This window comes from Silurus aristotelis, assembly GCF_946808225.1.
Source record: "Silurus aristotelis genome assembly, chromosome: 14".
Taxonomy (NCBI): domain Eukaryota; kingdom Metazoa; phylum Chordata; class Actinopteri; order Siluriformes; family Siluridae; genus Silurus; species Silurus aristotelis.
The window spans coordinates 28,377,011-28,391,737 of record NC_139587.1 but is presented as its reverse complement, the minus strand read 5'-3'; the positions used below and the strand labels follow the sequence as shown (position 1 = coordinate 28,391,737).

At 42.5% G+C, this 14,727-nt stretch overlaps 1 protein-coding gene across 1 annotated transcript in view; it reads right to left on the bottom strand.

The window, feature by feature from the left end:
• ntrk3a (neurotrophic tyrosine kinase, receptor, type 3a) overlaps positions 1–14,727 on the bottom strand; it is a 167,481-nt gene that overhangs the window by 18,425 nt on the left and 134,329 nt on the right. Inside the window, exon 11 of the mRNA XM_083561775.1 lies at positions 8,117–8,305. Within this exon, the coding sequence (XP_083417901.1) occupies positions 8,117–8,305 (189 nt within the window). The remainder of the gene's footprint in view (positions 1–8,116; positions 8,306–14,727) is intronic.

Genomic DNA, 14,727 nt, shown 5'->3' with positions numbered 1-14,727 from the left:
TCTCCCTCTATCTCTGTCTGTCTCTCACTCTTTCTCCCTCTATCTCTGTCTGTCTCTCACTCTTTCTCCCTCTATCTCTCTGTCTGTCTCTCACTCTTTCTCCCTCTATCTCTCTGTCTGTCTCTCACTCTTTCTCACTCTATCTCTCTGTCTGTCTCTCACTCTTTCTCCCTGTATCTCTGTCTGTTTCTCACTCTTTCTCACTCTATCTCTCTGTCTGTCTCTCACTCTTTCTCCCTCTATCTCTGTCTGTCTCTCACTCTTTCTCCCTCTATCTCTGTCTGTCTCTCACTCTTTCTCCCTCTATCTCTCTGTCTGTCTCCCACTCTTTCTCCCTGTATCGCTGTCTGTCTCTCATTCTTTCTCCCTGTATCTCTGTCTGTTTCTCACTCTTTCTCCCTCTATCTCTCTGTCTGTTTCTCACTCTTTCTCACTCTATCTCTCTGTCTGTCTCTCACTCTTTCTCCCTCTATCTTTCTGTCTGTCTCTCATTTTTTTCCATGTATCTCTCTCTCTCTCTCTCTCTCTCTCTCTCTCTCTCTCTCTCTCTCTACCTCTCTCTCTCTGTCTGTCTCTTTTTGATTTTTCTGTCTGTCTCTCAGATGTCTCATTCTCTCTCTTCTTATTTTCATAAAAAAGATTGCTTTGTTTGTGTGTTTGTATTCTGTTTATTTGTTATATAAAGCACACCATGACATTAATTTCAGCCAATCAGATCTCAAGAACAGGATGGTGGCCCCGCCCCCTTTTTTCTTTCAATTTTTTTTTCTCCCTCATATTATGGTACTGAATGTGTTAAGCTTAAATTATGACTGACTATGACTTTGTAGTAAATTATCCCGAGTGTGTGTGTGTGTGTGTGTGTGTGTGTGTGTGTGTGTGTGTGTGTGTGTGTGTGTGTTCATCTGTTTTAAACAGTTTAGGGTTGTAGATCTCCTATGACCCGCTTCCTGGATATTAAATTCTCTTCAGCGTTGGGTTTTTATTTTATTTATTTATTTGTTTGTTTATTTATTCATTTACAAGAAAGACTTCTCACAGCCTGGTGTAAATAAGCGTGTGTCCCGCCCCCTCTCTCCCTCCTGTACATGCTTATCTCAGCCTGCTGCCTCCTGCTCGTTAAGGCGCTAATTGCGGTCGTAACGGCGTAACGGTCAGCGGCTGACCTTCATCCTCGTTTTGCATCGTCTCGTCTCGTCTCCCTCTGCTGATTTGATTAGCCGTGTTGGACGATTCTGCTCTAATTCATCAACCCGATAAAGCTGTAAAAGGATACAGGACCGTCTTTAGGATGGAGGGATAGAGGGAAGGAGGGAGAAGTGGGCGGAGATGGACCGTGTCAACACTGGAATTTAATTCACTCCATCACTCGTGTCCTTCCCTCCAGTTTAACACCACGTGTTAAACTGTAATTACCTGCTGAGAGGCTGCACTCCTCCTTCTCTTCCTTCTCTTCCTTTTCTCGCTCTCTCTCTCTTTATTTCTCTTTTGAATGTTAAAGGTTTGCTGGGTGAGAAGGCCTTCATCATCAGTATCAGGCCGTGAATTTCACCCCAAGGCCTTCATTGAACTGATCCACCTCTTAATCCCATCATTATGACGCCACGTTAATAGAAACAATCAGTATAATAGAGAAGTGCAGTAGAGCAGAGCTTCATCACACACAGGATCTCAAACAAAGAGAATGAAAGTTATTATTAAAGCAAGAAACCTAAAGAACACAATACAACACGTCTCGTTTCACTGGAGCCACAACTGCACCTCCCCATGCATCATCTCCAGCAGAAGCATCGATATTCACCTCATCCATTTGAAAGTAGGGCAAATGTTTTCGTGCAAATTCTACAGGAAAGAAAACGCAAAAGTATAAACGGTTCATGAAAAAGTTTAACGTATGATTTAAACTATTTTAATGACGTTTCCTGACGATGTCCAGCTTTTCTTCAGAACTCCGTCTTATAAAGGTCCTTGTAAATGGATCTGCTGCCAAATCAGATCGAGTCATTGTGGGAGATCGTGCAGTTTGCTACAGATGCGGGTTGTGAGCTCTGATTAGTGAAGCTCTCTGATCATCCAATCAAAGGACGTTGGAAAATGCAGACGTTATTAGACGCCTGCTAGATGAAGCACCATGTCGCCACCTCGCAATCTGATTGGTTACAGCAACAGCCTTCAAACTACATGAAGTTTATGCCAAATATATGCTATACTTATACAAGTTAAACAACCAAAAACTAAACATGTAACTATAGAAACATCAAAAGAAATTTAAATTAAAAGAATAATTTCCAAAATGTAAAATAATTAAATAAATATGAAATAATTAATTACCAAGGAAGAGATTTTTAGTGAAATAAATATATTTATGTGTAAAAAAAATTGTGTAGCAAAAAACTTAAAATGTACAATCGTGATTAATCGTAGTTAAATATTTTAATCAATTGTCAGCTCTAATTATATTATATTATATTATATTATATTATATTATATTATATTATATTATATTATATTATATTATGTTATTTTCTTCTTCTTCTTTTGGCTTCTCCCATTAGGGGGCGCCACAGCGGATCATCCGTCTCCGTCCTGTACATCTGCCTCTTTCCAACCAACTGCCTGCATGTCTTCCCTCACCACATCCATGAACCTCATTTCTAATCCTGTCCATCGTCGTCACTCCCAACGAACATCTCAACATTTTCAGCTCTGCTACCTCCAGCTCCACCTCCTGTCTTTTACTCAATGCCACTGTCTCTAATCCATACAACATCTCAGGTCTCACCACAGTCCTACAAACTTTCCCTTTCATTCTTGCAGATACTCTTCTATCACAAATCACTCCTGCTATCACTCTTCTCCACCCACTCCACCCTGCCTGCACTCTTTTTATCACTCTCACAGATACTCTTCTATCACAAATCACTCCTGCTATCACTCTTCTCCACCCACTCCACCCTCCCTGCACTCTTTTCTTCACTTCTCTAACACACTCTCCATCACTTTGCACTGTTGACCCCAGGTACCTGAACTCCTCCACCTTCTCCACCTCTTCTCCCTGCAACCACACCCCTCCACTGCCCTCCCTCTCATTCACACACATATACTCTGTCTTACTCCTACTGACTTTCATTCCCCTTCTCTCCAGCGTGTACCTCCACCTCTCCAGGATCTTCTCCACCTGCTCCCTCCTCTCTCCACTAATCACAATATCATCCACAAACATCATAGTCCATTATTATATTATAATATTATTGTACATTGTTCAGCCCAGATTATATTCTTCTAAATAAATACAGTGTGTGTGTGTGTGTGTGTGTGTGTGTGTGTGTGTGTGTGTGTGTGTGTGTGTAATTATAAACCTGTGTAGAGAAACATTCGTCACTCAGAAGATATTATTGAATTGTGTGTGAAGATGAGTGATGAGCTCTTACACAGTACACACTCTTGAGAAAGAGAGAGAGAGAGAGAGAGAGAGAGAGAGAGAGAGAGAGAGAGGGATTCATCACCAGGCCACATGTCACGAGGCTGCGGGTCGTAGTGATTTATTTTTCTATAAAGATATGAGAGAATAAAAAAGACAAGTGCTGAGAACGAGGGAGTAATCGAAGTTTCTCTCTGAACTCACAGAGAAGCAGAGGATAATAGAAACATCACTGAAAGGCCTAAGTGTGTGTGTGTGTGTGTGTGTGTGTGTGTGAGAGTGAGTGAGTGAGTGAGTGAGTAAGAGAGATAGAGAGAGAAAGAAAGGAAAAATATACAGTAGAATGGAGAAAGAGATGATGATGAAGAGTATGATGATGATGATGATGATTGATGATGACGATGAAGATTATAATGATAATGATGATTGATGATGAGAAGAAGAGTGTGAGGAGGAGAAGAGCATCTGATGAGTAAGCAAGTAAATCCGGTGTGATTAGAAGGTGTGTGTGTGTGTGTGTGTGTGTGTGTGTGTGTGTGTGTGTGTGTGTGTGAAGATATAGAGGGAGTAAAAGATCAGACTTCAGATCGTTATTTATTTGTGTGTATGCAATATTTTTTCAAGCTAATTATTTTGCTTGTTATTTTCTAAGCATGCAAGCTAATTCTCATACATGCTAATCTATGTGTATAAGCTAATTCCCATACATGCTAATCTTTATGTGCGTATGCTAATTCTTACACATGCTAATCCATGTGCGCTTGCTAATTCAGATACATGCTAAACTGTACGTGTGTATGCTAATTGTAATGCTAAGCGATATAAAATATCGCTGCAGCTGCTCAATGGTCCAGCAGTAGCAGCTTGGTCGGGGCAGGGTTTGATAACCCTAGAGCTGTTCAACACCAGTTTGTCAGGACGCTGGGGTCAGAGCAGAGGGTCAGGCATAGTAAACTGCCCCTGGGGCACATAGGGTTAAGTGGCAGCAACAGTGGCAGCTTGGTGGTGCTGGGGCTTAAGCCCTCAACCCTCAAGGATCAGTAATCCAAGGCCTTAAGCGCTAAACTATGCTAATTCTTCTGCATGCTAATATGTGTCGCTATATTTTTGTGCACTGCTCATTCCGACGCCCTGAAAAGCTCTGCTTTAATGAGCATGAAATTCACGTTTGTTTGTTTATGCTGTATTTTTCGAACACGTTGTGCTTCTTTTATATAAATCGTTAAGACGTTACGATTGCAGGATGTTAGCTTTCTATTATGCTCTTAAAACCGGGATAATAATAAAAACAAAAGCATCTGCTCGTCGTAACCCGCCGTGGTCTCAGTGTTCAGACCGCACTCTTTCCTGTGGGCAGGAGAAAACCACTCTCCTGGACACTTTACACACTGCTGCGGTGTTAATCACAGCCACGAGACACTGTTGTGATTGTGTATCAGCAGCCGGAACAGCGGATATTACCTTCACTCGCCTGCAGCTAAACATCACTGCTCATCTTAATGCTCTCCAGCGTCGAGGAGAAGAAAACTATCACATGCTTCAGACCCCATGACAAACTGACTGGCGTATATGATTAACTTGCTGCCTGTTAGACTTTATATTTGAGATCCTCTACAACAGCAGGAAGGATAATGGCTCAAAGATATAAACTGGGCGTGGCAATAAACAACTCTGAGATATAAAGTGGGCGTGGTCAATAAACAACTCTGAGATGTAAAGTGGGTGTGGTCAATAAACAACTCTGAGGTGTAAAGTGGGCGTGGTCAATAAATATCTTAAACATATTCAGTAGGCTTGATAAATAAACAGCTCAGAGATATAAAGTGGGTGTGTTTAAAATGTCTCAGATAAATAAAGTGGGCGTGGTTAATAAATGTATCTGAGATATAATGTAGGCCTGGTCAAGAAATGTCTAAAATATAAAGTGGGCATAGTCAAGAAATGTAGCTAGGATAATAAGTGGGCGTGGTCAATAAAAGTTTTAGCGGTATAATGTGGGCATGGGTAATAAATGTCTCAGAAATATAAAGTGGGCGTGGTCAACAAATGTCTCATAAATATAAAGTGGGCGTGGTCAATAAATGTCTTAAAAAGATAAAGTGGGTGTGGTCAATAAATTGCTCTGTAAGATAAAGTGGGTGTGGTCAATTAATGTATAAAAATATAAATTACAATGGTCAATAAACAGCAATGAGATATAAAGTCGGCAGAGTCAGTAATTGTAGGCGTGAAGGTTTTTCATCATGAATGTTTGCTTAATTATTTAAAAGTTGGAGGTTGGGACCTTTTACTGTTCAAAATGAGCGTGTTTTGATGTTCGGCTACACGGTGAAGTTCAGACCCAAACAAGCATTGGAAGGATTCTAATCTGTGTTTGTTTGTTCAGCTTCATACTTTAGTCTTGTAACTTTTAATGATTAATTTTTCACAAATGTTTTTTCTCCACTACTCGGCTTCCTGAAGCTCATACCCTCATCACATCCACCAAAGACAGAGATAAGAGAGAATCAGGAGGAGATTATAAAACAGTTGTGGAGAAGATGAGGAACCAGGATGAATTTCAGAGGACAAGTAAGATGATGGCGGAAAGAGGAGGAAAGAGAAAGGAGAGATGGAAATGGGAACACCGTCAACTCATAAAAGCAGATGATCTCTAGATGGGAAAACTTGATCAAGATAATAGAAAGTCAAGTGGCTTCATCATGGCCTTATGACAAAAGATAGAAGCAGAAGGAGTTACTAATGCAAATCTCTCTCTCTCTCTCTCTCTCTCTCTCTCTCTCTCTCTCTCTCTCTCTCTCTCTCTCTCTCTCTCTCTCTCTTTCTTTCTTCTCTTTCTTTCTTCTCCACCTTTACCTTGAACTACGAATGACCCCAAGTCCTAAATTCCAGCGTGACTTCATCCCTCTCCTTCACACTGTGGCTGCTCTGTAAAAGTGAACGACTCCTGAACTCAGTGCTGAGAGAGATTTACTCACACACTTAAGTGCACTATTAAAAAAAAAAAAAACGATGGACAAGGACGAAAAAGCCACAAATCCTGAAAAGTGCTGCGTGTTTGTGTCACACTTCCTGTTCTGTTCAGGACAAAAGTGGGCGTGGCCTGTGTGTCTGTCAGTCACAGCGATGAAGGTGAATGCAGAATACTGGCTCAGAACAAGAGGTGTAGCATAACCTCTGTATCTGCCTCTACTGCAGTCTTCATGAAGAAGGTGTGGTTTCTAGATCTACCAGAGCCAATGAAAGAAGGTGTGGCCTCTGGATCTCTCACAGAAGTAGGCGTGGCCTCTGTATCTATCAGTAAAGGAGCCGTGGCCTCTGTATTTGGCAATGAAGGAGGCGTAGCCTCGGTATCTATCAGAGTAGGAGGCGTGGTCTGTGTATGTCAGTGAAGGAGGTGTGGCCTCTGTATCTCTCAGAGAAGGAGGCATGGCTTCTGTATCTGTCAGTAAAGGAGGTGTGGCCTCTGTATCTGTCAGTAAAGGAGGTGTGGCCTCTGTATCTGTCAGTCTCTACAAAGGAGGCGTGGCCTCATGCTTCACCTTTTGTCATTATTTTATGTCTAACAACAAAACAATATGATTAAACTGAAACAAATAAAATTGTTTTGCTTTGAAGACATTCCAGTGTTTAAGAGGAGGAGAAGAGAGGGGAGGAGAGAGAAGAGAGGAGGAGAGAAGAGGGGGAGGGGAGGAGAAGAGAGGGAAGGAGAGAGAAGAGAGGAGGAGAGAAGAGGGGGAGGGGAGGAGAAAAGAGGGGAGGAGAGAGAAGAGAGGAGGAGAGAAGAGGGGGAGGAGAAGAGAGGGGAGGAGAGGAGACGAAAGGAGAGGGAAGGAGAAGAGAGGAAAGAAGAGGAGAGGGAGGGGAGGAGAGGAGAAGAGCGGAGAGGAGAGGAGAGGAGATGAAAGAAGAGGAGAGGAAAGGAGAGGTGCAGAGAGGAGAGGGGAGGAGTGGAGAGGAGAAGAAAGGAAAGGATAGGAGAGAAGAAGAGAGGGGAGAAGAGGAAAGAAGAGAAGGGGGAGAGGGGAGGAGAAGAGAGGAAAGAAGAGGAGAGGGAGGGGAGGAGAAGAGAGAAGAGGATAGGAAAGAAGAGGGGCAGAGAGGAGAGGGGAGGAGAGGAGTGGAGAGGAGAAGAGAGGGGAGGAGAGGAAAGAAGAGGAGGGGAAGAGGAGAGGAGAAGAGAAGAGAAGAGAGAGGAGGAGAAGAGAGGGGAGGAAAGGGGAGGAGAGGAGAGGAGAAGAGAGGGGAGGAGAGGAGAGGAGAAGAGAGGAAAGAAGAGGAGAGGGAGGGGAGGAGAAGAGAGGAGAGGATAGGGAAGAAGAAGGGCAGAGAGGAGAGGGGAGGAGAGGAGTGGAGAGGAGAAGAGAGGGGAGGAGGGGAAGAGGAGAGGAGAAGAGAAGAGAGGGGAGGAGAAGAGAGGGGAGGAAAGGGGAGGAGAGGAGAGGAGAAGAGAGGGGAGGAGAGGAGAGGAGAAGAGAGGGGAGAAGAGGAAAGAAGAGGAGGGGGAGAGGAGAGGAGAGGAGAAGAGAGGGGAGGAGAGGAGAGGAGAGGAGAGAAGAGGAGAGGAGAGAAGAGGAGAGAAGAGGAGAGGAGAAGAGAGGGGAGAAGAGGAGAGGAGAGGAGAGGAGAAGAGAGGGGAGGAGAGAAGAGAAGAGAAGATGAACATCTTACTACACGAGTTCTTTCAGTACTCACAGGTGGTGGGTTTGCTGCAGTTGTGGCCGTGACGGAAGTACTGTGGGTTCTCGATGACGGGGATGCGCGTCATGCCGATGACGACGGCGTCAGGACCGGCGTCCAGCGTGCACGGGCTTAAAATCCCATGATTTACATGATGGAGGGGACTGGCGCTGTCTTCTTCTCCACTTATCACAGCTACAGGACCTGAATAACAAGAGATCAGATGTTCAATTTTTTATCTTCTCAGGATCACCATTCCCCGCCTATAAATATTAGGCCACACCCCCCTGCCTCGGTCCATGTTAAAGAATCGCTGAAGCCGTGAATTTTTTTCATCTCTTAATTTTGCCTGTTGAATCAAAGCTTTCGGAATCAACATTTTAGAAAACACATACATCAGTTGGAAAGTGAAGTTTAGCGACATTAACAATGTTAGCAACGTTAGCAATGTTAGCATCAAACCTCCGATTAATTCCCATTTAATCAAACAGAGTGACTCCTGGTACAACTATTTATCCACACTATAAAGGTCGGCCATATTAGTGTACACAAAGAGAAAATACAGCCTTGGTCCCTCTCGCACACACACACACACACACACACACACACACACACACACACACACACACACACACTTGAGTGGAGATGGAGAGGTCACACGGCATAACAAACACATCAGCCTGCTGCCAGACTCAATTTCTGAGAAAGAGAAAGGAGAAGACAGCGCTCAATACACACACACACACACACACACACACACACACACACACACACACACACACACACACACACACACACACACACACACACTTTTGACACACACACGAGTGACTTTTTCGTGTGGTTTGTAATGTAGTTTTAAAATCAACTGTGTTTTCCAAAATAGAACAAAGATTCCACACAGAATCCAACACACACCCACACACACACCCACACACACACCCACACACACACACAGAAATACAATAGAATGGTTACTGTTACACACCCTAGAATAATTTATATTTTTTTTCCATATATAGTTATATTAAAGATTTTTTAGAGCAGCTACAAACACTTGTTTTTACACCAGCATCTCTCTCTCTCTCTCTCTCTCTCTCTCTCTCTCTCTCTCTCTCTCTCTCTCTCTCTCTCTCTCTTTCTGTCTTTTCCTCTTTCTCCTTTAGAAGTAAAAAAAATAAAAAGTAATTAGTTTTAAGGCTTGAAGACAAAAGGCTGCATTTATCAGGCTGCCAAATGACCACTTCAGATAACTGGCTCGCTCATTATACTCGCTTTTCTCCCCCCTTTGATTGGAAAAACCACGTAAAGCCCCAATGTCCAATCAAGATTGATAACAAAATAAGGGAAATAAGGGGAAAAAAGTTTAAACAGACTTTATAAGGTCAATCTATCAATCTCAAATCCCTTTTGGCTTTCCATTCAATTACTGCCTGAGATGAGTAGCTGTGGGTTGGAGAAGGCAGATTATTAGGATTTATGAGAAAGAGTCAATTTTACTGCTTTAAAATGGCTTCCTTTCTATTATTATTATTATTATTATTATTATTATTATTATTAAAGAGTATATTGTACCTGGTAGCTGAAAGTGCTCTCTTATCGTGCAACACCAACAAACAAACTATCAAATAAATACATAAATAAATGAATGAATGAATAAATAAATAAATAAATAAATAAATAAATAAATAAATAAATAAATAAATCTTTTCCAATAATATGTAGAAAGTTATTATGTCATATATAATATATTATAGATGTATTCAGTTATTTGGAATATAATCTATAATAATTTTTTAATATATGAACATATAAATTAAACATAGACAAGAAAATATTAGCTTGATCCCGACCCTAAGCCTGACCCTCAACCTGATCCTGAGCTTAATCCTGATCTTGTTCCTGAACCTGATCCTGAGTCTGATCCTAATTCTCACTCTAACCCTGACCATGAGTCTAAGCCTAATCCTCAACCTGATCCTGGTCCTAAACCTGATCCTAAACCTGAGCCAAAGCAAAACAATGATGAGAACCATGAAAGACTGAGAAACCATGGAAAGTGGGACAGAGTGTGGTGCAAGGTGAGAAAAAACATGACAAGGAACATGTGTGGGTGATAAATGTAGCATGTGATATAGGACATGGAGATGCAATGACAGTGCAGGATCATAATCATAAATATAAAAATAATGATATCATTAGTTCCAAATTATTTTTTAAATCATTATTTAGTTTTGTAATAATTAATTAATTCATTCATTCATTTATTCATTCATTCATTCATTTATTCATTCATTCATTCATTCATTCATTCATTCATCTATTCATTAAAACCCAGTTGGGTCTACTATTTGCAAAATCCACATAATTTAATCTGTAATTTACGTGACGATGTGCAAAATAATTCTTACTGAGAAAATGTCTCTGAGCACCTGCTCTACTGCAGCAACACGAACGATGAATAGGAAGTAAAATTCCTCTTCTTAATTACTGTAAAAATAAATAATAATAATAATAATAATAAATCCAAGCACAGCTTAAAGCAGCGGTATGAAAAATTGCAGAACCTAAATAAAGGTTATATTTTGTAGTTTTCAACACATCAGTTACCTCCAGCGTTTGTCCACTCGTCCCAGTGTGTGATTATCTATAATTAAAGCGACGGCTCGCTCTGGAGACTCCGCATTCATGCTATAAAGCCATCAAATATTTTTGCATTATTTTATTCGTCGCTGGAGGTTTAAAGCCCTCGGAAAGCAGTTAATGTACATGTAGGATCTGCCCGAGCATTAATATAATGCTGAACAGAAATAAATCACACACGGCCACAAGGAGACGCAGATTTTTTCCTTTTTTAGGGGTGAGTTTAAGCAGAAACACTAATATGTATGTATACAGGCCTTCACTGGTGTCCTGCCTGAATCCATCTACCTGTTAATCCCATCATTATGACGCCACGTGTATAGAAACAATCAGTGTTATAGAGAAGTGCAGTAGAGCAGAGCTTCATCACACACAGGATCTCATACAGTCAGAATGAATGTTATTATTAAAGCAAGAAACCCAATAAACACAATTCAACACGTCTCCTTTCACTGGAGCAAATACGAAAAGGAATGGCGAAAATATCGAAATGCCGACCAATCAGACAAATCAAACAAAGTGCAGACTCTGCTAAATGTATCAGCTCCCGACGCAGTATTACTGCAGAAGTTTCCTGAACTCTGCTTGCCCACAAGGAATATAATAATGGACAGACATGTTTTCAATACCACCAATCAAAAGTCTGGTGAGTCTATTCAGTCGTAAGTTTCCACACTCAAAACACAAAAAAATCGAACTTTACGACTTTGGAACTTTAAACGAGGAGCCAATTGTTTGTGGGATTGAAAGTGACAGCGCGTGCAAACGGCTGCTCCGTGAGAAAAAGCTCACGCTGGACTTCGCAGTCAATATATGTTTATTACATGAGCACAAAAGAACTGAAACACGAGGCTGACGTATGTGTTGTGCAAGATCACTGCATAAACTGTAACAGATACCACACCCTTGACAAACTGAAGTGCTCTGCTCTCCAGAAACAGTGCAACAATTGTGGTAAATGGAATCTCTTGAAACAGCAAAGTGCTGTAGATCAGCTTCATCACCCAAAACAGCACCTCAGTCCCAAAACCGTGATTACAATCCTAAACGAACTGCAGCACAATTCAGAAACCAGAATTCAAACCGAGTTAATGAACTGGACACAACACAATTCTCCTGAGGACTCTTTCTATTGGGGGACAGTGGATGATGTTTCTCAAAAAGGTGAAATATTTACATTACATCTGAAGCATGGATCTGGTCAATTAAAACTAAAAGTGGACACAGGTGCCAAATGCAATGTTCTATCCACCCAACAGCTACACCTCATTGTACCCTCAGCTCACATAAACACTAATTAAAAAGGGAATTTCTTTGAATACGGTGGACAAACCAACACTGTGGGCACCACAACATTACACTGTGAACAAGGGCAACACAAATTCCACGTCTTAGATCTTAATGTGAGAGAACTGCTTGGATTGCAGGATAGCTTGGCAATGGGCCTGGATCAGCTAGGTCCACATGTTCATGCTGTGCAAAATCAAGAGCCAGTGGTACGGAATTTAGTGACTTGTTTAACACCACAGCAAACTGCCTGTTGTTTATCACATGTGAATAGATGCACATAGTAGCGCCCACTATATGTGCACCCAAGAAAGTGCCCATTGCAATGAAGGAGAAAGTCATGGCAGAACTCAAGAGAATGACTGGCGTAATTGCCCCTGAAACCGATTCTATGGAATGGGTGCCAGCCATGGTTGCTGCAAAAAAGAAAGATGGCTCTGTAAGGATATGATCCAGTGTTCCTCAACAAAGTACTCCTCAGACCACATCCTCTTCTTCTTCTTCTTCTTTTGGCTGCTCCCATTAGGGGTCACCACAGCAGATCATCCGCCTCCATACCCCTCTGTCATCTACATCTGTCTTTATCAAACCAACTACCTGCATGTCTTCCTTCACCACATCCATGAACCTCCTCCTTGGTCTTCCTCTTTTCCTCCTTCCTGGTGTCTCCATCCTCAGCATTCTCCTACTGATATACCCCATGTCCCTCCTCTGCACATGTCCAAACCATCTCAATCTCACCTTCCTCACCTTGTCTCCAAAAACGTCCTACATGCGCGGTCCCTCTAATAAACTTATTTCTAATCCTGTCCATCGTCGTCACTCCCAACGAACATCTCAACATTTTCAGCTCTGCTACCTCCAGCTCCACCTCCTGTCTTTTACTCAATGCCACTGTTTCTAAACCATACAACATCTCAGGTCTCACCACAGTCCTATAAACTTTCCCTTTCACTCTCACAGATACTCTTCTATCACAAATCACTCCTGCTATCACTCTTCTCCACCCACTCCACCCTGCCTGCACTCTTTTCTTCACTTCTCTAACACACTCTCCATTACTTTGCACTGTTGACCCCAGGTACCTGAACTCCTCCACCTTCTCCACCTCTTTTCCCTGCAACCGCACCCCTCCACTGCCCTCCCTCTCATTCACACACATATACTCTGTCTTACTCCTACTGACTTTTATTACCCTACTCTCCAGCGTGTACCTCCACCTCTCCAGGATCTTCTCCACCTGCTCCCTCCTCTCTCCACAAATCACAATATCATCCGCAAACATCATAGTCCATTGAGACTTCAAACTGTCCATCACCACTGCAAAAAGAAAAGGGCTTAGAGCAGATCCTTGATGCAATCCAAACTCCACCTTAAACCATTCTATCGTAGACCACATCATCCATTAAAAACTATTGAATAAGTTATTGCTGACATGCTAGGGGCCAAGGTTTTCAGCATCCTTAACGCAAAATGCGAATTTTGCCAGATCCCTTTAGATGAGGCATCATCTAAGCTGACCACATTCATGACGCCTCCGGCTGGTACGGATTCTTATGCCGGCCACCTCCTGACTGCTACGGCATCAAACCTGACCCTGACAAGATTATAGCCATCCTAAAAATGGCAAAACCTGATGACTTACAGGCCTTGCAATGGTTTCTTGGCATGACGAACAATTTATTAAAGTTTATTCCACGCTATAGTGATGCCAGGCCCTTTACCTGCACTGTAAAAGCAAGATATCGAATGGTCACGGCAGGAGTTGCAAAACTCCGCCTTCCAGAAACTGAAAGATGCCGTATCCAGTCCCTCAGTTCTGCAATACTTTATTGTTACTAAACCCGTTGTCCTTTCATCTCACGCATTCCAACATGGACTAGGCTCTGTATGTCTTCAGCCCGGTACCCCTGTTGCTTTTGCCTCATGCACCATGACAACCACAGAATTTCATTATGCCCAAATTGCGAAAGAAATGTTTGCACCGGTATTTGCAAAACAGAAGTTTCATGACTTCATCTACGGCCGCTCCAATGGTACAGGTTTAATGTGATCTACAAACAGGGAAAGAAACCTTATGTAGCTGATGCACAGTCACGTGCTCATCTCTCTTCCACTGAGCCTCCTCTTTTAGACGAGCTGCTAAGGGTAATGACGTCTCAACGTACAGGAGAACTCCGCTCTGTTCCCACATGCCAATAACTTGTTGAATTGAGAATAGCTTTCACATGATCTCCACCCAGAGGGTAGAAGAGTGTAAAGGAGTGTGGCACAGTGTTACCTCCACACTCCTGCACACTCTTCCACACTCCAACACTGTTCTCTATCCTTCCCTACACACCTCCACCCTCCTTCACTCTTTTCACACTCCTTCACCTTCCTCCTCTTTCCTCCACTCTCCTCCACCCTCCTCTTTCCTCCATAAGCCTCCATCTTTCTCCTCCACCTTCCTCCTCTTTCCTTCACACTCCTCCACCTTCCTTCTCTTTTTTCCACACTCCACCACACCCCCCTCTCTCCTTCACCTTCCTCCTTTTTCCTCCACTCTCCTCCACCCTCCTCCTCTTTCCTCCACAAGCCTCCATCTTCTCCTCCACTTTCCTCCTCTTTCCTTTACACACCTCCACCTGACTCCTATTTTTTCCACACTCCTCCACACTTCCCCTCTCTCCTCCACCTTCCTTCACTCTCCTCCA